Source organism: Anolis sagrei, chromosome Y, assembly GCF_037176765.1.
Source record: "Anolis sagrei isolate rAnoSag1 chromosome Y, rAnoSag1.mat, whole genome shotgun sequence".
In the NCBI taxonomy this organism is placed as follows: Eukaryota; Metazoa; Chordata; class Lepidosauria; order Squamata; family Dactyloidae; genus Anolis; species Anolis sagrei.
The window spans coordinates 79,523,873-79,546,163 of record NC_090035.1 but is presented as its reverse complement, the minus strand read 5'-3'; the positions used below and the strand labels follow the sequence as shown (position 1 = coordinate 79,546,163).

The window sequence follows — 22,291 nt, the reverse complement described above, 5'->3', positions numbered from 1 at the left end:
AGACTCTGTTTCAAGGAAATCCAAAGGCCTTTAATCTGAGGCAGCCCCGGCGTCCCATTGGGCACACAGAATTTATGTCCTGTCTACAGTCTTTTGTATAGGCCCAGCGTGGTCACTCATTGGACAGTTAGGTGTATTGTGTCCAAATTTGGTGTCAATTCGCCCAGTGGTTTCTGAGTTCTGTTAATCCCACAAACTAACATTACATTTTTATTTATATAGATTGCACTCCCAACCCTGCTATATGCCTGCGAGACATGGACTGTCTACAGATGTCACATGCAATTCCTGGAACGATTCCATCAACGCTGCCTCCGGAAAAATCCTGCAAATCTCTTGGGAAGACAAGCGGACAAACGTCAGCGTGCTAGAAGAAGCAAAGACCACCAGCACTGAAGCGATGGTCCTCGGCCATCAACTCCGCTGGATTGGCCACGTTGTCCAGATGCCCGACCACCATCTCCCAAAGCAGTTGCTCTACTCCAAACTCAAGAATGGAAAACTGAATGTTGGTGGGCAGGAAAAGAGATTGAAAGATGGGCTCAAAGCCAACCTTAAAAACCATGGAATGGACACTGAGAACTGGGAAGCCCTGGCCCTTGAGCACTCCAGTTGGAGGTCAACTGTGCCCAGCAGTGCTGCAGAATTTGAAGAGGCACGAGTGGAGGGCAAAAGGGAAAAGCGTGCCAAGAGGAAGGCGCATCAAGCCAACCCCGACCGGGACTGCCTTCCACCTGGAAACCGATGCCCTCACTGCGGGAGAAGATGCAGGTCAAGAAGAGGGCTCCACAGTCACCTACGGACGCACCAGAACACTGACCTTGGAAGACCATCCTACTCGGACATCGAGGGATCATCCTGGAGGATTGTCCTACTCGGACAATGAGGAATCGCCCAAGTAAGTAAGTAAGTAATCATATGGATCTACCCCAGTGTTTCTCAACCTTCCTAATGCGACGACCCCTTAATACAGTTCCTCATGTTGTGGTGACCCCCAACCATAACCCTAACATTATGAATCGGCATGTAAATAATGATCTGCAGGATGTATTTTCATTCACTGGAGCAAATTTGGCACAAATACCCGGTATGCCCAAATGTGAATACTGGAGGGGTTGGCAAGGGGATTGATTTTGTCATTTGGGAGTTGTAGTTGCTGGGATTTATAGTTAACATGTAAACAAAGAGCATTCTGAACCCCACCAACAATGGAATTGAACCAAAGTTGGCACAGAGAACTCCCATGATCAACAGAAAATACTGGAAGGGTTTGGTGGGCATTGACCTTGAGTTTGGAAGTTGTAGTTCGCCTGCATGCAGAGAGCACTGTGGGCACAAACAATGATGGATCTGGACCAAACTTGGCACAGATACTCAATATGCCCAAATGTGAACACTGATCGGGTTTGGGGAAAATAGACTTTGACATTTGGGAGTTGTAGATACTGGGATTTATAGTTCACCTACAATCAAGGAGAGTTCTGAACCCCACCAATGATAGAATTGGGCCAAACTTCCCACACAGAACCCCCATGACCAACAGAAATACAGTGTTTTCTGATGGTCTTTGGTGACCCCTCTGACACCTCTTCGCGACCCCCTCAGGGGTCCCGACCTCCAGGTTGAGAAACACTGATCTACACTAACTATATACTACCCTTAGAATTGCATTATGATCGGCAGTGTAGATCCAGCTCATGCCACTAACAGGATCCGAGTCTTACTCATTCGATTACTCAGCTCTAAATTATGCTCTTGAGCAGCAGAGAGGCTTGCTTTGAATCATCGGGGGTTCGCTTGGGGGGGGGGGGGGGGCGTAATTTGGCTCAGGTGCTTCAGAGGAAATGCTTGAAAAACAACCAGCTCGTCGGAGCCCCTTTCTTATTAGTATCAGATTTGTGCATTACTCCGATGCCCCCTTTTTGCGGAGACGCAAGTAGATGCGGACCGATGACTCAGTGAAAAGGCTGACAATTAGGCTGCTGATATCATTTTTTAAAACACAAATGACAGAGAGGCTTAATTAATAATAATAATAATTGGATCAGTGGCATTTTAACTTCTGGAGGCGTCTGGATTGCTTCGGTGATGTTGTACATTATCCGGATTGTGCCGAAAATATGTGTCATACGGGTGAATTGAAATATGTAATTGAAATTCATCAGGACTGTGGCTCAGCTGGCTGGGAGTCAGAGGCATTAAGCCCACCACTGGTCAAAAGGTCATGAATTCGAAGCCAGCCCAGGTTGGAGTGAGCTTCCGACCAATTTGTGTAGCTTGCTGTCGACCTTTGCAGCCCAAAAGACACTTGCATCTGTCAGGTAGGAAATTTAGGTACTGCGTATGCAGGGAGGTTAATTTAACTAATTTACAATGCCATAAAAATATCCAGCAAGTATGCAAAAAATGAGGAAGTACTTCATCAGTGTCCCAAATGGACGCTGTAGTTTGCTGTCGACCTTTGCAGCCCGAAAGACAGTTACATCTGTCAAGTAGGAAATTTAGGTACCATGTATGCGGGGAGGCTAATTTAACTAATTCACGATGCCATAAAAATCTCCAGCAAGCATGCAAAGAATGAGGAAGTACTTCATCTGTGTCACAAATGGACGGTGTAGTATGCTGTTGACCTTTGCAGCCTGAAAGACTGTTGCATCTGTGAAGTAGGAAATTTAGGTACCATGTATGCAGGGGAGGCTAATTTAACTAATTTACAATGCCATAAAAATCTCCAGCAAGCATGCAAAGAATGAGGAAGTACTCCATCAGTGTCACAAATGGGCCGTGAAGCGATAGCTCCCCTGGTGGCCAGAATACCCTCATCTAAAAAGCTGGAATGTTAAATAGCCTCTGTGTGTCTGTCTATATATGTTGTGTGTCTATGGCATTGAATGTTTGCCATGTATAACTAATTTACGAAGCCATAAAAATGTCCAGCAAACATGCAAAGAATGAGGAAGTACTTCATCAGTGTTACAAATGGACCGTGAAGCGACAGCTCCCCCGATGGCCAGATACCCTCATCAAAAAAAGCAGGAATGTTAAATAGCTTCTATGTGTCTGTCTATATATGTTGTGTGTTTATGGCATTGAATGTTGCCATGAATTCGAATCCAGCCCAGGTCGGAGTGAGCTTCTGACTAATTTGTGTAGTTTGCTGTCAACCTTTGCAGCCCGAAAGACAGTTGCATCTGTCAAGTAGGAAATTAAGGTACCACATATGCGGGGAGGCTAATTTAATTAATTTACGATGCCATAAAAATCTCCAGCAAGCATGCAAAGAATGAGGAAGTACTTCATCAGTGACACAAATGGACCATGAAGTGTATTCTGGCGGCCAGAATACCCTCATCAAAAAAAGCTGGAATGTTAAGTAGCCTCTGTGTGTCTGTCTATATATGTTGTGTGCCTAAGGCATTGAATGTTTGCCATGTATAACTAATTTACAATGCCATAAAAATCTCCAGCAAGCATGCAAAGAATGAGGAAGTACTTCATCAGTGACACAAATGGACGGTGAAGCGACAACTCCCCTGGTGGCCAGAATATCCTCATCAAAAAGCTGAAATGTTAAATAGTCCCTGTGTGTCTGTCTATATATGTTGTGTGTTTATGGCATTGAATGTTGCCATGAGTTCGAAGCCAGCCCAGGTCGGAGTGAGCTTCCGACTAATTTGTGTAGTTTGCTGTCTACCTTTACAGACCAAAAGACAGTTGCATCTGACAAGTAGGAAATTTAGGTACCGCATATGCAGGGGAGGCTAATTTAACTAATTTACGATGCTATAAAAATCTCCAGCAAGCATGCAAAGAATGAGGAAGTACTTCATCAGTGACACAAATGGAAGCAACAGCTCCCCTGGTGGCCAGAATATCCTCATCAAAAAAGCTGGAATGTTAAATAGCCTCTGTGTGTCTGTCTATATATGTTGTGTGTCTTTGGCATTGAATGTTTGCCATGTATAACTAAATTACGATGCCATAAACATCTCCAGCAAGCATGCAAAGAATGAGGAAGTACTTCATCAGTATCACAAATGGATGGTGAAGCAACAGCTCCCCCGATGGTCAGAATACCCTCATCAAAAAAGCTGGAATGTTAAATAGCCTCTGTGTGTCTGTCTATATATGTTGTGTGTCTATAGCATTGAATGTTTGCCATGTATAACTAATTTACGATTCCATAAAAATCTCCAGCAAACATGCAAAGAATGAGGAAGTACTTCATCAGTGTCACTGTAAATAAATAAATATAAAATAAATAAATAAATAAATAAATATAAACACTGTATGTAAATAAATATTAATAAATAAATATTAATATAAAATAAATATAAATAAATAAATAAATAATAAATAAAAATAAATAAAAATAAATACTGTAAATAAATAGATATAAATAAATATAAATATAAAATAAATAAAAATAAATAAATAAAAATACTGTAAATAAATAAATATTATAAATACTGTAAATAAATAAATATAAAATATAAAATAAATATTAATAAATAAATATAAATACTGTAAATAAATAAATATAAATAAATATAAATATAAAATAAATATTAATAAATAAATATAAATACTGTAAATAAATAAATATTATAAATAATGTAAATAAATAAATAAACAAACAAATAAATAAATTCAGTCATGGCTTCACTAAGCTCCAAGACTGACCTTATTTTTTGAAAAAACATAAAACCCTAGCCCACCAAAATAGGTTGGATTGACACTGCCATAAAAAAACAGTTTGAAACTGTGTTATATGATCAGTGTAGACCAGTGTTTCTCAACCTTCCTAATGCCGTGACCCCTTAATACAGTTTGAGTTGGAAGAGACCTCGTGGGCCATCTAGTCCAACCCCATTCTGCCAAGAGCAGGACAATCACATTCAAAGCATCCCCAACAGATGGCCATCCAGTCTCTGTTTAAAAGCCTCCATAGAAGGAGCCTCCACCACACTTCGGGGCAGAGAGTTCCACTGCTGAACGGCTCTCACAGTCAGAAAGTTCTTCCTAATGTACAGGTGGAATCTCCTTTCCTGTAGTTTGAAGCCATTGCTCATGTTGGGGTGATTCCCAACCATAACATTATTTTTGTTGCTACTTCATAACTCTAATTTTGCTACTGTTAGGAATTGTTATGTAAATATCTGATATGAAGGATGATTTTGCAATAACTGGACAAAATTGGGCACATATCCAAATACTAGCAGGGTTGGTTTCGTTATTTGGAAGTTGTAGTTGCTGGGATTTATAGTTCACCTGCAATCAAAGAGCATTCTGAACTCCACCAACGATGGAATTGAACCAAACTTGAGACACAGAACTCTCATGACCAAGATAAAATACTGGAAGGGTTTGGTGGGCATTGACCTTAAGTTTGGGAGTTGTAGTTCACCTCTATACAGATAGCACTGTGAACTCAAGCGATGATAGATCTGAACCAAACTTGGCACGGACACTCAATATGCCCAAATGTGAACACTGGTGGAGTTTGGGGAAAATAGGCCTTGATATTTCAGAGTTTTAGTTGCTGGGATTCATAGTTCCCCTACAATAGTTGCCACAATTTATTATGATACACACAGTCAAAGGCTTTAGAATAGTCAATAAAACAGGAATAGCGTCGCTACTTCATGGATTTTCACTTTTCGCGGGTGGTCCTGGAATGTAACACCTGCGATAAATGAGGGAACACTGTATTTACATGACAATTCATTACAGCAACAAAAATAATGTTATGGTTAGGGTTCACCATGACATGAGAAACTGTATTAAGGGGTCACGGCATTAGGAAGGTTGAGAAACACTATAGTAATGGGGGGGGGGGGGGGACTTCTTTAAGTTTTACTGCCCTGGGTTGACCATGCAGTCCCTCCACCATTTTCCAGTCCCTTCTGCTTTTTCCTTACTTTCAGTAAGGCTACATTTTGCCTCTCTCTAGGCAAAATGTAGCTGCATGGACTTTTTACCTTGTACTTGTGATAAGTGAGCAAACACTGTACATATGCATACATGCATAGATACATACATGGTCACTTACGCTCCCTCCACCATTTTCCAGTCCCTTCTGCTTTTTCCTTCCTTCCAGTAATGCTATATTTTGCCTCTCTCTAGGCAAAATGTAGCTGCATGGACTTTTTACCTTGTACCCATGATAAGTGAGGGAACACTGTACATATGCATACATGCATAGATACATACATGGTCACTTACGCCCCCTCCACCATTTTCCAGTCCCTTCTGCTTTTTCCTTCCTTCCAGTAAGGCTACATTTTGTCTCTCTCTAGGCAAAATGTAGCTGCATGGACTTTTTACCTTGTACCCATGATAAGTGAGGGAACACTGTACATATGCATACATGCTAGATACATACATGGTCACTTACGCTCCCTCCACCATTTTCCAGTCCCTTCTGCTTTTTCCTTCCTTCCAGTAAGGCTACATTTTGCCTCTCTCTAGGCAAAATGTAGCTGCATGGACTTTTTACCTTGTACCCATGATAAGTGAGGGAACACTGTACATATGCATACATGCATAGATACATACATGGTCACTTACGCTCCCTCCACCATTTTCCAGTCCCTTCTGCTTTTTCCTTCCTTCCAGTAAGGCTACATTTTGCCTCTCTCTAGGCAAAATGTAGCTGCATTGACTATTTACCTTGTACCTGTGATAAGTGAGGGAACACTGTACATATGCATACATGCATAGATACATACATGGTCACTTACGCTCCCTCCACCATTTTCCAGTCCCTTCTGCTTTTTCCTTCCTTCCAGTAAGGCTACATTTTGCCTCTCTCTAGGCAAAATGTAGCTGCATTGACTTTTTACCTTGTACCCTTAATAAGTGAGGGAACACTGTACATATACATGCATACATACATGCATACATGGTCACTTACGCTTTGAAAATCCCACTTCTTAAAAATCGGAAAACATAAGCCAGACCCAGGCCGCGGTTCACACACAAAAGATTTAATCACCTCCGAAAAGCAGCCGCACCATGTTGATGGAGGAACTGGTTGGAACTGGGATTAACTGGGAGGAAGAAGGATGGATAATGGAGGCGGGGGTGGGGGTGGACGGAAGGGGACCAGTTTGGAGCAATGGGAGGGCGCGGCAGGCACAGGTTTTTAATGTAAAAACTTGTGTTCAACACTCAAAACGTTGGGGCTGTTGTCGACTTTGCAAGAAGTCATGGTTTGGGATGGAGTCGTGGAGACTGGAAGGAGGAAGAATGGGATCCAAAGACGAAATTTTGGAGGAATGGGAGATATGTTGGGGAGGTAGAACTCCGGATATTTGGAGGAGACATGGAACTGGGGTGTTATTTCCAAGGCTCCGTGGAGAGGAAGCCAATGGGTATTTTGGGGGGATGTTATCAATAGTGGACATTTGGGGCTGAAGATATCGATATCTTTGGAGGAAAAAGGGACAGAGATCGGGATCACAAAAGGGAAAGAGGTGGGTCCATGGATCCAAATGACTTTTCCGATAATGAACACACCAAACACAGAATTTTCTTTTATCTAGACCAGCCAGATACAATAAATAGAGGAACCGAATCGTCTCGTTGGGGTCTTGGTTCGGCGTTGGGTCAGAAGGGCACCCTCTTGTTCCTCCCCCCCAAAAAACACCCCCAAATCCCACCATTTTTATTCTATTCAGTCCTGAAGTCGGCTTCCTTCTTCTTTATTGGAACGGTTATTGATGCATAAGGAGGAAGGGGAAAAAGGGGAGGGGTCTTGGTTTAATTTCGTGTCCTCTGTGCATATGAGTCTCTCCTTGGCCACCTTTCGCCTTGCAATCTTCCCTATATTTTCCCCCATGTTGAACCCCTATTCTCCATCATTGGGGAAATGCAACTGGGTGCATCTACACTGTGGAATGAATGCAGTTTTGGCACCACTTTAACCACCAAGGCTCCAGGAATTGTAGTTTTCCAAGGCCTTCTCTCTCAGGTAAAAAATGCTGTATTAGATAGGAATGCATTGCATGTACCTATCTAATACAGCATGGAAAAATACAGTTCTTATGGACATGTGTTCACAGGCCTCTGGAATGGTTCAGAAAGGAGAGATGTGATCCTAGAGCAGGTATAGGCAAACTTCGGCCCTCCAGGTGTTTTGGACTTCAACTCCCTTTTCTCCATCATTGGGGAAACCCAACTGGGTGCATCTACACTGTGGAATGAATGCAGTTTCTGCACCACTTTAACCTCCAAGGCTCCAGGAATTGTAGTTTTCCAAGGCCTTCTCTTTCAGGTAGAAAATGCTGTATTAGATAGGAATGCATTGCATGTACCTATCTAATACAGCATGGAAAAATACAGTTCTTATGGACATGTGTTCACAGGCCTCTGGAATGGTTCAGAAAGGAGAGATGTGATCCTAGAGCAGGTATAGGCAAACTTCGGCCCTCCAGGTGTTTTGGACTTCAACCCCCTTTTCTCCATCATTGGGGAAACCCAACTGGGTGCATCTACACTGTGGAATGAATGCAGTTTCTGCACCACTTTAACCACCAAGGCTCAATGCTACAAGATCCTGGGAATTGTAGTTTTCCAAGGCCTTCTCTCTTGGGTAGGAAATGCTGTATCAGATAGGAATGCATTGCATGTACCTATCCAATACAGCATGGAAAAATACAGTTCTTATGGACATGTGTTCACAGGCCTCTGGAATGGTTCAGAAAGGAGAGATGTGATCCTAGAGCAGGTATAGGCAAACTTCGGCCCTCCAGGTGTTTTGGATTTCAACTCTCACAATTCCTAACAGCCGGTAGTCTGTTAGGAATTGTGGGAGTTGAAGTCCAAAACACCTGGAGGGCTCAAGTTTGCCCATAACTGTCCTAGACGGACAGCTGAGTTATTTCCTGTGATCCCTGGAGAGAAGAATGGGAGTGGATTGTATGTCAACTTCCTCTTTGCTATGTGCTTGCTCTCTGCCATCATAGGCTGGTTCCACACAGCCATATAAAATCTAGATTATCTGATTTGAACTGGATTAAATGGCAGTGTAGACTCATATAATCCACTTCAAAGAAGATAATGTGGATTATCTGATCATCTGGATTATATGGTGATGTAGATCCAGCCCTTACATGCTTTGCCACGGATCTCTCTGCATCTGTAATCCATCCCCATCCTCGTTGTGTGTCTTGCTATATTTGTATCTCTGTCTACTGATAGCAGACTTGTAAATAGTTATATGTAGAAACGACTGGAGAATACACCTCCAAAGGAGCCTGGATGAAAGCCAGAGATCAAGTGTGCTTATTCAAGCTGGTGAGGTACTATAAAAGGTCAGCGGCTGTGCTATAAAATCTCTGCTAACTGTGACCAAGACTCTGCAGTGTTTTGGGGATCAGAACGGATTGCTTGCTTTTGAGTCAGTCCATCACATAGCTGGATGAGGAGGTCGTGAGAGGAGGAATTCATGTTCCTACCTAGCAGGGGTGTTGTTTGCATTTTTACTCTTTCTCTCTTCCACCCCAGTGACATTCTCTGCCCAAGAGTGGAAACAACAGCTCCCATGACTCCATAGCACAGAGCCGTGGCAGTTCAAGTGGCGTCAAACTGCATTCATTCCATAGATCAGCGAATCCTAAACTTCCAGGTGTTTTGGACTTCATCTCCCAGAATCTCCAATCATTGTGCCATATTGTGAAGACCAGACACCAAAGTTTGAGAATTGCTGATGTTGGCCCTTTCTACACTGCCATATAATCTAGATTCTCAAAGTAGATAATCCATATTATCTGCTTTGAACTAGATTATATGAGTCTACACTGACATATAATCCAGGTCAAAGCAGATAATAAGGTGCACTCAGGCCCCTTCTACGCTGCTATATAACCCAGAATATCAAAGTAGCTAATCCATATCATCACCATCATCATAGAATCAAAGAGTTGGAAGAGAGATCTGATTTGAACTGGATTATATGAGTCTACACTGGCATATAATCCAATTCAAAGATAATCTGGATTGTATATGGTAGTGAACAAGGGGCCACCCTTCATTCTATAGTGCAGGTGCACTCAAGCCCCTTCTACGTTGCTATACAATCCAAAATATTAAAGCAGATAATCCATATTATCTGGTTTGAACTGGATTATATGAGTCTACACTGCCATATAATCCACTTTAGATTTTATATGGCAGTTTAGAAGGGGCCGTAGGGGCATCTTTCCTGAAAATTGCAACCATCCTACCTTCCTCACTCTTTCATTCCCTCTTTCGCACTCTCCCTTTCTCTCTCTCTTTCTTTTGTGGCTTGGCTAAGGCACCGCTGCAGAAAAAACTCTGGAAACAAGCGGTCATTTTTTGGGGGGGAGAGGTTTGGGGGGATGCGCCGGATCCACCCCCCTCCTCTCGAATATTTCGGCCTGTCCCCCCCCTTACTTTTGCTTTCTATCTTCCCCGCCCCCCTCCCGCCATCCCTTTGCCCCCCATTGGTTGTGCGTCCGGCAGTCCCTTGCCCGCTCCCGATGCCCCCCGCCCCCCCACCCACCCCCTTTGTCCCCCACCCCATTTCGACCCTCCTGGCCCGGTCTGTCTCAGACTGTGCTTTCCAGCATCCACTCTGTGCTGCTAAAAGTGACCCTCCTGTGGCTCAGGGGACACTCTTCCGAGTTCAACTGGGAGGTGGACATGTGTCTTTTTGTCCTTGCCCGGCGGGGGTAGCTGTGGCTCTGGAAGAGGGAGAAGTCCCCGTCGAAGGAGTGGCGGTGGTGGTGAGTCCTGGACAGTTCGCGGGGGAAGACCCCCGACCCACTGCCCCCCAAGGTGGCGCGGAGCTGGGCGTCTTTGAGGAGGCACAAGGAGACCGAGGAGGCGGTCATGCTGCCTTCGCCCGCCTTCCTCTCCTCCGAGGTCAAGACGGCCACCGTCTGGAGGTCCGCGGCCACCTTGGCCGAGCGCTTCTCCACTTCGGTCAAGGCCAGGACGTCCTGCCCGTTGGGGGCCTCCTCCTTGGCTTCCCCCTTGGTGGCCGTCTCGTGGAGAGTCTCGTATTTGTCCTCACCAAGCTTGGAAGTCGAGTGGGGCAAACCGGCACCAGTGGTGGAAGAAGAAGGTTGGCTCCCGTTGGTCTGCGAGTAGACGTTGCTGACTTTGGCTTTCTTGTGCTCATCCTGGCCGCTGTAGACCTTGTAGCGGATCATGAGGATGATGATGAAGACCAGGACGGAAGCCACGATGATGCCCCCGATGATGATGATCATGGTGCCGCCCAGGAACTGGGTGTGGAGCGAGTGGCACTGGGCGGCCTCCCCTTCGGTGGTGAACTGGACGCAGCCCACCACCCGAGTGGCCGTCAAGGAGGTGACCCCGTCGTCATAGACGGCCAAGACGCACAGGTCGTAGTCCCGGCCGGCCGCTAAGTCGTTGACCAGGAAGGTCTTGCTGGAGGAGGGGATCATTCTACGAGAAAAGAGAAAGGTCAGGATTAAAAGAAGCATGGATGGGGAAAGAGATACAACATCTAGAACATAGAGGTGGGCTTGGCCACCATGTCTTCTCCATACAAAGGTCAAGATCCTACACTAAGACGTACCTTGACCATGGAATAACAATGTTGGAAGAGATCTAAAGGTGGCCATCATGTCTTCTCCACACAAAGTCTAAGATCCTACACCAAGAGGTATCTTCACCATAGAATCACAGTGTTGGAAGAGACCTAAAGGTGGCCATCAGATCTTCTCCACACATAGGCTAGGATCCTAAACCAAGAGGTATCCTCACCATAGAATCACAGTGTTGGAAGAGACCTAATGGTGGCCATCAGATATTCTCCACACATAGTCTAAGATCCTACACCATGGGATATCCTCACCATAGAATCACAGTGTTGGAAGAGACCTAATGATGTCCATCAGATATTCTCCACACATAGTCTAAGATCCTACACCATGGGATATCCTCACCATAGAATCACAGTGTTGGAAGAGACCTAAAGGTGGCCATAACGTCTTCTCCACACATAGTCTAAGATCCTAAACCAAGAGGTATCCTCACCATAGAATCACAGTGTTGGAAGAGACCTAAAGGTGGCCATCAGATCTTCTCCACACATAGACTAAGATCCTACAACAAAAGGTATCCTCACCATAGAATCACAGTGTTGGAAGAGACCTAAAGGTGGCCACTACATCTTCTCCACACATAGGCTAAGATCCTACACCAAGAGGTATCTTCACCATAGAATCACAGTGTTGGAAGAGACCTAAAGGTGGCCATCTCATCTTCTCCACACATAGGCTAATATCCTACACCAAGAGGTATCCTCACCATAGAATCACAGTGTTGGAAGAGACCTAAAGGTGGCCATCACATCTTCTCCTCCTATAGGCTAAGATCCTACACCAAAAGGTATCCTCACCATAGAATCACAGTGTTGGAAGAGACCTAAAGGTGGCCATCATGTCTTCTCCACACATAGGCTAAGATCCTACACCACAAGGTATCCTTACCATAGGATCACAGTGTTGGAGGAGACCTAAGGGTGGCCATCAGATCTTCTCCACCCATAAGCTAAGATCCTACACCAAAAAGAATCCTCACCATAGAATCACAGTGTTGGAAGAGGCCTAAAGGGACAACCAGCTAACCTCTTGCCACACCAGAAAATACAATTAAAGCCATCCAACCAGGCATAGAATTTTAGAGTTGAGAGGGACCCCAAGGGCCATCCAGTTTAACTGCCTTCCGCCATGCAGGAAAAACAATCAAAGCACTCCTGACAGATGGCTATCCAACCACTGATAGAATCATAGAATTAAGAGAGACCCCTTCTGCCATGCAGGAAAATACAATCAAAGCACTCCTGACCGATGACCATCCAACCACTGATAGAGTCATAAAGTTGAGGGAGACCCCATCCAGCCCAACTGCCATGCAGTTGAGACAGAACCCAAGGGCCATTCAGCCCATGCAGGAAAATACAATCAAAGCACTCCTGACAGATGGCCATCCAACCACTGATAGAGTCATAAAGTTGAGGGAGACCCCATCCAGCCCAACTGCCATGCAGTTGAGACAGAACCCAAGGGCCATTCAGCCCAACTGTCTTCTGCCATACAGGAAAATATAATCAAAACACTCCTGACAGATGACCATCCAACCACTGATAGAATCATAGAACTGAGAGAGACCCCTTCTGCCATGCAGGAAAATACAATCAACGCACTCCTGACAGATGGCCATCCAACCACAGATAGCATCGTAAGAGTTGAGAGATCCTAAGGGCCATACAACCCAACTGCCTTCTGCTATGCAGGAAAGTATAATCAAAACACTCCTGACGGATGGCCATCCAACCACTGTCCAAGCCCTCCTCACAGATGGTTATCTAGCCACTGAAAAACTATAGAACAATAAAATAATAGCATTGGAAGAGACCCCAAGGGCCATCCAGTCCAACCCTTTTCCATGCAGGAAAACAGAATCAAAGCATTCCCAGCAGATAGCCATCCAACCACTGATAGCTTCATATAATTATAGCTTTGGAAGAGACCTCAAGGGCCATCCAGTCCAACCCTTTTCCATGCAGGAAAATATAATCAAAGTATTCCCAGCAGATGGCCATCCAGCCAGTGATGGCCATATAATCATAGTGTTGGAAGAGACCACAAGGGTCATCCAGTCCAACCCTTTTCCATGCAGGAAAATAGAATCAAAGCATTCACAGCAGATAACCATCCAGCCAGTGATAGGTTTATAATATTATAGTTTTGGAAGAGACCACAAGGGCCATTCAGCCCAATCCCTGACATGCAGGAAGACACCATCAAATCCCTCCCAAGAGATGACCATTCAACATCTGAATAAATAAGAGAACTTGAACCTTAATGTCCAGATTTGATGTCCAGCAGCACTCCACACATAGCAAACTGCTTCAGCCAACCACAGCATCTGCATCCAAAGGTCAGCTTCCCTTGACCTTGCAGGATGGCTTTCCCTCTGCCCTTCCTCTCTTTGCAAAGCCATCCTGCAAGGTCAAAGGAAGCTGACCTTTGGATGCAGAGACATCTAGAGCGGGGTGGGATTGGGAAAGAGGGAGTGGGCAAGCCATGCAAAGCAGGGCCAGAAGGCTGCCTTTCTGCAAAGCACTCGATTCGTTCCCATTTATTAGCAAGCGAGCAACGGAGGGGCCGAGGGAGCGGCAGGCAATTAGCCAAGAATTATAGAACCGTATTGGCAACAGCTGCAATTTTCTGGGGAGTGGCGAACGTCATGGGGGGGGGGGGGGGAGATAGGCAAGAGCGATGCTTGGGCACAGACCACTGCGGAAAGGCCAGTGGATGAGACAAGAGGGCAGAAAGGCTGGATTCCTTGGAAAGAACTAGCCATTTCAAACCTTTTGTGTGTGTGTGTCAAGAGCAACTTGAGAAACTGCAAGTCGCTTCTGGTGTGAGAGAATTGGCAGTCTGCAAGGACATTGCCCAGGGGACACCCGGATGTTTTACCATCCTGTGGGAGGCTGCTTGCATGTCCCTGCATGGGAAGCTGGAGCTGACAGACGGGAGCTCACCCCACTCCCCAGATTCCAGTCTTTACAACACAAGGTTTGGGGTGAGGACCACCCGGGGGGGGGGGGGTCCTTGCCCCAAACCTTAAATACAGGGATGAGTCCCCTTGCTAAGCCCAGTTGCCAGTTTTATTGAGCCTCAAGCACTGTATTTGGAACTGCCTACTCAAAGAGCCAAGTCTTGACTCTCTTTCGAATATTAAAAGGGAGGGGACCAATCTGATTTCTGTTCTATAGCCGAGGGGCCACCCCTGAGAAGGCCCTGTCTCTCGTCCCCGCCAGCCGTACTTGTGACAAAGGCAGGACTGAGAGCAGGTCCTCCCCAGACGATCTTAAAATCCTGGAATGATTCTGGGAGATCAAGGTTCTAATATCTCTTCCATGATAGAAACCCATGGGCTGACCTTGGGGAAAGTCATACCCTCTCAGCCTCAGAAGTAGACAAAGGCAATAAAAGTTCAATTGGCCACCTTGATAAGCATTTAATGGCCTAGCAGTTTCAAGGTCTGGCTTCTTACTGCCTGGGGAAATCCTTTGTTGGGAGGTGATTAGCTGGCTACCAATATCTAGCTATCAATATCTGGTTAACAGTATTAAAAAACTCTAAAATGATAACAGTAAATAAAGACCAACACTCAAAAAACAGGGGAATTCCAGACAAGAAACAACCTGGGCCAGCTAATCACTCCCAACTGACTGGGGGTGATTAGCTGACTACCAATATCTGGCTACCAGAATTAAAAAACCTCTACAATCATAACAGTAAATAAAGAACAACACAAAAAACCTAGGGAATTCCAGACAAGAAACAACCAGGGCCAGCTAATCACTCCCAACTGCCTGGGGGAATGCTTTGTTGAGAGGTGATTAGCTGGCTACCAGTATCTGGCTATCAATATCTGGCTACCAGTATTTAAAAAAACACTAAGATCATAACAGTAAATAAAGAACAACACTAAAAAAAAACTAGGGGGACTTCCAGACAAGAAACAACCAGGGCCATCTAATCACTCCCAACTGACTGGGGGAATCCTTTGTTGGGAGGTGATTAGCTGGCTACCAGTATCTGGCTATCAATATCTGGCTACCAGTATTAAAAAAAACTCTAAGATCATAACAGAAAATAAAGAAAAACACTCCAAAAATGGGAATTCCAGTCAGGAAATAACCAGGGCCAGCTAATCACTCCCAACTGCCTGGGGGTATCCTTTGTCGGAAGGTGATTGTTGGGAGTATCTGGCTATCAATATCTGGCTACCAGTATGAAAAAAGTTGTAATTGGCCAACTTCATTAGCATTTAATGGCCTAGCAGTTTCAAGGTCTGGCTTGAAGAGAAGCTGTTGGAATCCACAAGCATGTGGACAATTTCAACAGAAAGAGAAAAAATCATGAAAATGAACAAAATCTGGCTACCAGTATTTTAAAAACTCTAAAATAATAAGATTAAATAAAGAACAACACTAAAAAAACAAGGGAATTCCAGACAAGAAACAACAAGGGGCCAGCTAATCACCTCCCAACAAAGGATTCCCCCAGGCAGTAAGAAGCCAGACCTTGAAACTGCTAGGCCATTAAAGGCTATCAATATCTGGCTACCAGTATTTAAAATCATAATAGTAAATAAAGAACAATACTAAAAAAGGGAATTCCAGACAAGAAACAACCAGGACCAGCTAATCACCCCCAACAAAGGATTCTCCCAGGCAGTAAGAAGCCAGACCTCGAAACTGCTAGGCCATTAAAGGCTATCAATATCGGGCTACCAGTATTAAAAAACTCTAAAATCATAACAGTAAATAAAGAACAACACTTAAAAAAACAAGGGAATTCCAGACAAGAAATAACCAGAGCCAGCTAATCACTCCCAACAAAGGATTCTCCCAGGCAGTAAGAAGCCAGACCTTGAAAGTACTAGGCCATTAAAGGCTATCAATATTGGGCTACCAGTATTAAAAAAAACTCTAAAATCATAACCGTAAATAATGAACAAGACTAAAAAAACAAGGGAATTCCAGATAAGAAAGAACCAGAATCAGCTAAACATTCCCAACAAAGGATTCTCCCAGGCAGTAAGAAGCCAGACCTCGACATTGCTAGGCCATTAAATGCTAATCAAGGTGGCCAATTAAAACATTCACACTTGCCTCCAACAGACAAGAGTTCTTTCTCCCAGCCTGGATGACATAATAATAATAATAATAATAATAATAATAATAATAATAATAATCTTTATTTATTTATTTAATAATAATAATAATAATAATAACATAATAATAATAATAATTACAATTAATAATAATAATCTTTATTTTATAATAATAATAATAATAATATAATAAATATTATTTAATAATAATAATAATAATAATCTCCCCAATGGGAACTTGGAGCGGCTTACACGGGGCCAAGACGAAAACAACTTACTACAATACAACAGTGCAAATTGCAATAAAATAAACAACGTAACATTAAAATGTAAAACATCCAAACATATAAAACAATATACACAGAACATAGGAACCAAACCTAATGACATAAACCCCATTTTCCTAATTTCCATCTGAGGATGCCTGCCACAGGTGTGGGCAAAATGTCAGGAGAGAGTGCTTCTGGAACATGGCCATACAGCCTAGAAAACTCACGACAATGCCATAGTTTGCCAAAAAGATAAATGAATGGGTCTAAGGGCAAATCAAGCCCGAACTCTCCCTAGAATCATAGAATCAAAGAGTTGGAAGAGACCTCATGGGCCATCCAGTCCAACCCCCTGCCAAGAAGCAGGAATATTGCATTCAAATCACCCCTGACAGATGGCCATCCAGCCTCTGCTTAAAAGCTTCCAAAGAAGGAGCCTCCACCACACTCCAGGGCAGAGAGTTTCACTGCTGAACAGCTCTCACAGTCAGGAAGTTCTTCCTCATGTTCAGATGGAATCTCCTCTCTTGTAGTTTGAAGCCATTGCTCCATTGCATCCTAGTCTCCAGGGAAGCAGAAAACAAGCTTGCTCCCTCCTCTCTGTGGCTTCCTCTCACATATTTATACATGGCTATCATATCCCCTCTCAGCCTTCTCTTCTTCAGACTAAACATGCCCAGCTCCTCAAGCCGCTCCTCATAGGGCTTGTTCCCCAGACCTTTTATCATTTTAGTCGCTCTCCTCTGGACACATTCCAGCTTGTCAATATCTCTCTTGAATTGTGGTGCCCTAGAAGATGTCTAAACTGAGGCTGTTGTACTTTGGTGATATCATGAAAAGACAGGACTCAACAGGAAAGAGAACAATAAGGTAGGGAAGAAAAGGAAGGCTTTGTTCCAGTTGGATGGATTCAATCATGGAAGCCTCACCAAGACCTGAACTGACTTGGAAGTCTCCCTGTTCTCAATTAACAACAAAAAGGAGACGCCAAAAGGATTCGGCTCATTGATTCTCTCCTTTCCAAGTTTGCTGCTAATCCCCTTCTGTTCTCACCGAAGTCCCAAAAGCAGAGCTGGATAATTAAAGGGGGAAAACACAATCCCGCGCAAGGATCACCGCATCCAAGGTTTCCTGGAATTGGTAAATACGTAGGATTATCCCAGATAGCGTATCAGCCTTAGAAATGCAACAATAACAATGTGAGACTGCACTGAAGGGGAAACCCATAGAGAATGAAACGTGTAGAGAAAGGTGTACCTGCTCTAGAATGAGAAAGGAGCTCTCCAGGGTCCTGAAGCCAGAGCCCAATAGGTTCAGCACCTTGGATAGCTCCCTTCAAGCCTGCAATAAAGCTCCAAAGGATTTGAAATTTGAATTCGTTTTCTGTTTCTGATTTGAAAGTCTTATTTCCTGCTTAACTGTGAGGTCCTTGCTTGGAAAGTACTGTATATACTCGAGTATAAGCCTAGTTTTTCAGCCCCTTTTTGGGCTGAAAAAAATCCCCTCGGCTTATACTCGAGTCAAGGTTATTTATTATTTTACTCTGCTCTTACTTTTAATAGAGTAATAATGCTCTTTGATTGCAGGTGGCGAAGTGGGTTAAAGCACTGAGCTGCTGAGCTTGTTGATCGAAAGGTCGCAGGTTTGATTCCAGGGAGCGGCGTGAGCTTCCACTGTCAGCCCTAGCTTCTGCCAACCTAGCAGTTCGAAAACATGCAAATGTGAGTAGATCAATAGGTACCGCTCCGGCGGGAAGGTAACAGTGCTCCATGCAGTCATGCCAGCCACATGACCTTGGAGGTGTCTACGTACAACGCTGGCTCTTCGGCTTAGAAATGGAGATGAGCACCACACCCCAGAGTCAGACATGACTGGACTTAATGTCAGGGGACTACCTTTACCTTTTTTAAAATAATAAATGTAATAAAATTAAATAAAATTATTTTACTTTATTTATTATTTTACTCTATTATTATTATTATTACGTTTGCATTATTTTACTGCATTATTATATTTATCGCATTTATTATTTTACTATATTATTTATTATTTTACTATTTATTTATTGTTTATTATTTTACTATATTATTACTATTATTATTAAATTTCCATTATTTACTGTTATTATTTTTATTACATGTTATTACATTTATTATTTTATTCTATCATTATAGTTTTTCAGCCCCTTTATTAGCTGAAAAAATCCTCTCGGCTTATACTCGAGTCAAGGTTATTTATTATTTTACTTTGCTATTAGTATTAATAGCAGAGTAATAATAATAATAATAATACTAATACTAATAATAATAGAGTAAAATAATAAATGTAATAAAATTACATTGATTATTTTACTCTATTATTATTATTATTTACTCTATTATTACTTTTGTTACATTTATTATTTTACTCTTATTATTACATTTACATTATTTTACTGTATTATTATTATTATTATTATTATTACATTTATTTCCATTATTTACTCTATTCTTTTTATTACATGTCATTACATTTATTATTTTATTCTATCATTTTGGCAGTTTAACAAACTTTTCCCATGACAGAATCAATCAGGAAATGACACTTAAAACCCATGAACAAAAAATTGTGTTACGTAGTGTTATTTGCCCAGCCGGACAAGGATGCCTTCCATTGGATTGCTGTAGGTTTTTTCGGGCTATATGGCCATGGTCTAGAGGCATTCTCTCCTGACGTTTCGCCTGCATCTATGGCAAGCATCCTCAGAGGTTGTGAGGTCTCTTGGAACTAGGAAAAAAGGGTTTATATATCTGTGGAATGACCAGGGTGGGACAAAGGACTCTTGTCTGCTGGAGCTAGGTGTGAATGTTTCAACTGACCACCTTGATTAGCATTTGATGGCTTGACAGTGCCTGGAGCAATCTTTTGTTGAGAGGTGATTAGATGTCCCAGATTGTTTCCTCTCTTGTTTTGCTGTTGTAATTTTTGAGGTTTTTTTTAATACTGGTAGCCAGATTTTGTTCATTTTCATGGTTTATTTATTTATTTATTTATTTATTTCGGGTATTTTTACCCCGCCCTTCTCAACCCCCGAAGGGGGATGCAGAGTGGCTTCCAACCAGCATACATTGATGCCTACAATTCACACTGTAAAATACAATAAATTATAACATTACATTAATACAATAAAAAAACAATAAAATGCCAGCCTGGTGGCCATCGTTTTGCCAAGTCCATAATTAATAAATTCATTCTGCTTATCATAGTCCATTTCCAAAGCTTTAGTTTTAGGTTTCCTCCTTTCTGTTGAAATTGTCCACATGCTTGTAGATTTCCAATCACCTCTCAACAAAAGATTCCCCCAGGCACTGCCAGGCCATCAAATGCTAATCAAGGTGGTCAGTTAAAACATTCACACCCACTTTCCTAGTTCCAATAGACCTCACTACCTCTGAGGACGCTTGCCATAGATGCAAGGGAAACGTCACGAGAAAATGCCTCTAGAACATGGCCATATAGCCCGAAAAAACCTACAACAACTCAGTGATTCCGGCCATGAAAGCCTTCGACAATACATTCACACCTAGCTCCAGCAGACAAGAGTCCTTTGTCCCACCCTGGTCATTCCACAGATATATAAACCCAATTTTCCTAGTTCCAACAGACCTCACTACCTCTGAGGATGCTTGCCATAGATGCAGGCGAAACGTCAGGAGAGAATGCCTCTAGAACATGGCCATATAGCCCGAAAAAAACCTACAACAACCCAGTGATTCTGGCCATGAAAGCCTTCGACAATACATGCCTTCCGTTACTCTTGGCTGATTAAATCCCATGATAATCAGCAACAGTCCCATTATCCTGAATTCCCTAAAAACAGAAGGTCCCATCTGGTGTTAGAAACTAATCAGAGATTGCCAAGGAATAAAGATAAAAGTTTCCCCTTGACATTAAGTCTAAGTTGTGTCTGACTCTGGGGGTTGGTGCTTATCTCAATTTCTAAGCCAGAGAGACGGCGTTGTCCATAGATGCCTCCAAGGTCATGTGGTCGGCATGACTGCATGGAGTGCTGTTACCTTCCCTCGGTATCTATTGATCTACTCACATTTGCATGTTTTCGAACTGCTAGGTTGGCAGAAGCTGGGGCTAACAGCAGGAGCTCACCCTGCTCCCTGGATTTGAACCGCCAACCTTTCAATCAGGAAGTTCAGCAGCACAGCAGTTTCATTGTCCATAGACGTCTCCAAGGTCATGTGGTCGGCATGACTGCATGGAGCACTTTTACCTTCCCACCAGAGCGGTACCTATTGATCTACTCACATTTGCTTGTTTTCGAACTGCTAGGTTGGCAGAAGCTGGAGCTAACAGCAGGAGCTCACCCTGCTCCCTGGATTTGAACCGCCAACCTTTCAATCAGGAAGTTCAGCAGCACAGCAGTTTCATTGTCCATAGACGTCTCCAAGGTCATGTGGCCAGCATGACTGCATGGAGCACTTTTACCTTCCCACCAGAGCGGTACCTATTGATCTACTCACATTTGCTTGTTTTCGAACTGCTAGGTTGGCAGAAGCTGGAGCTAACAGCAGGAGCTCACCCTGCTCCCTGGATTTGAACCACCAACATTTCAATCAGGAAGTTCAGCAGCACAGCAGTTTCATTGTCCATAGACGTCTCCAAGGTCATGTGGCCAGCATGACTGCATGGAGCACTTTTACCTTCCCACCAGAGCAGTACCTATTGATCTACTCACATTTGCTTGTTTTCGAACTGCTAGGTTGGCAGAAGCTGGAGCTAACAGCAGGAGCTCACCCTGCTCCCTGGATTTGAAGCGCCAACCTTTCAATCAGGAAGTTCAGCAGCACTGCAGTTTCATTGTCCATAGACGTCTCCAAGGTCATGTGGCCAGCATGACTGCATGGAGCACTTTTACCTTCCCACCAGAGCGGTACCTATTGATCTACTCACATTTGCATGTTTTCGAACTGCTAGGTTGGCAGAAGCTGGGGCTAACAGCAGGAGCTCACCCTGCTCCCTGGATTTAAACCGCCAACCTTTCAATCAGGAAGTTCAGCAGCACAGCAGTTTCGTTGTCCATAGACGTCTCCAAGGTCATGTGGCCAGCATGACTGCATGGAGCACTTTTATACCTTCCCACCGGAGCGGTACCTATTGATCTACTCACATTTGCATGTTTTAGAACTGCTAAGTTGGCAGAAGCTGGGGCTAACAGCAGGAGCTCACCCTGCTCCCTGGATTTGAACCGCCAACCTTTCAATCAGAAAGTTCAGCAGCTCAGCAGTTTCGTTGTCCATAGACGCCTCCAAGGTCATGTGGTCGGCATGACTGCATGG

At 43.5% G+C, this 22,291-nt stretch overlaps 1 protein-coding gene across 1 annotated transcript in view; it reads right to left on the bottom strand.

Moving 5' to 3' along the window:
- Positions 1-10,544: 10,544 nt before the first annotated feature.
- Positions 10,545-22,291, bottom strand: part of LOC137095500 (leucine-rich repeat and fibronectin type III domain-containing protein 1-like) — a 178,549-nt gene continuing 166,802 nt past the window's right edge. The window contains exon 3 of the mRNA XM_067462244.1: positions 10,545-11,439. Within this exon, the coding sequence (XP_067318345.1) occupies positions 10,575-11,439 (865 nt within the window). The 3' untranslated portion in view covers positions 10,545-10,574. The remainder of the gene's footprint in view (positions 11,440-22,291) is intronic.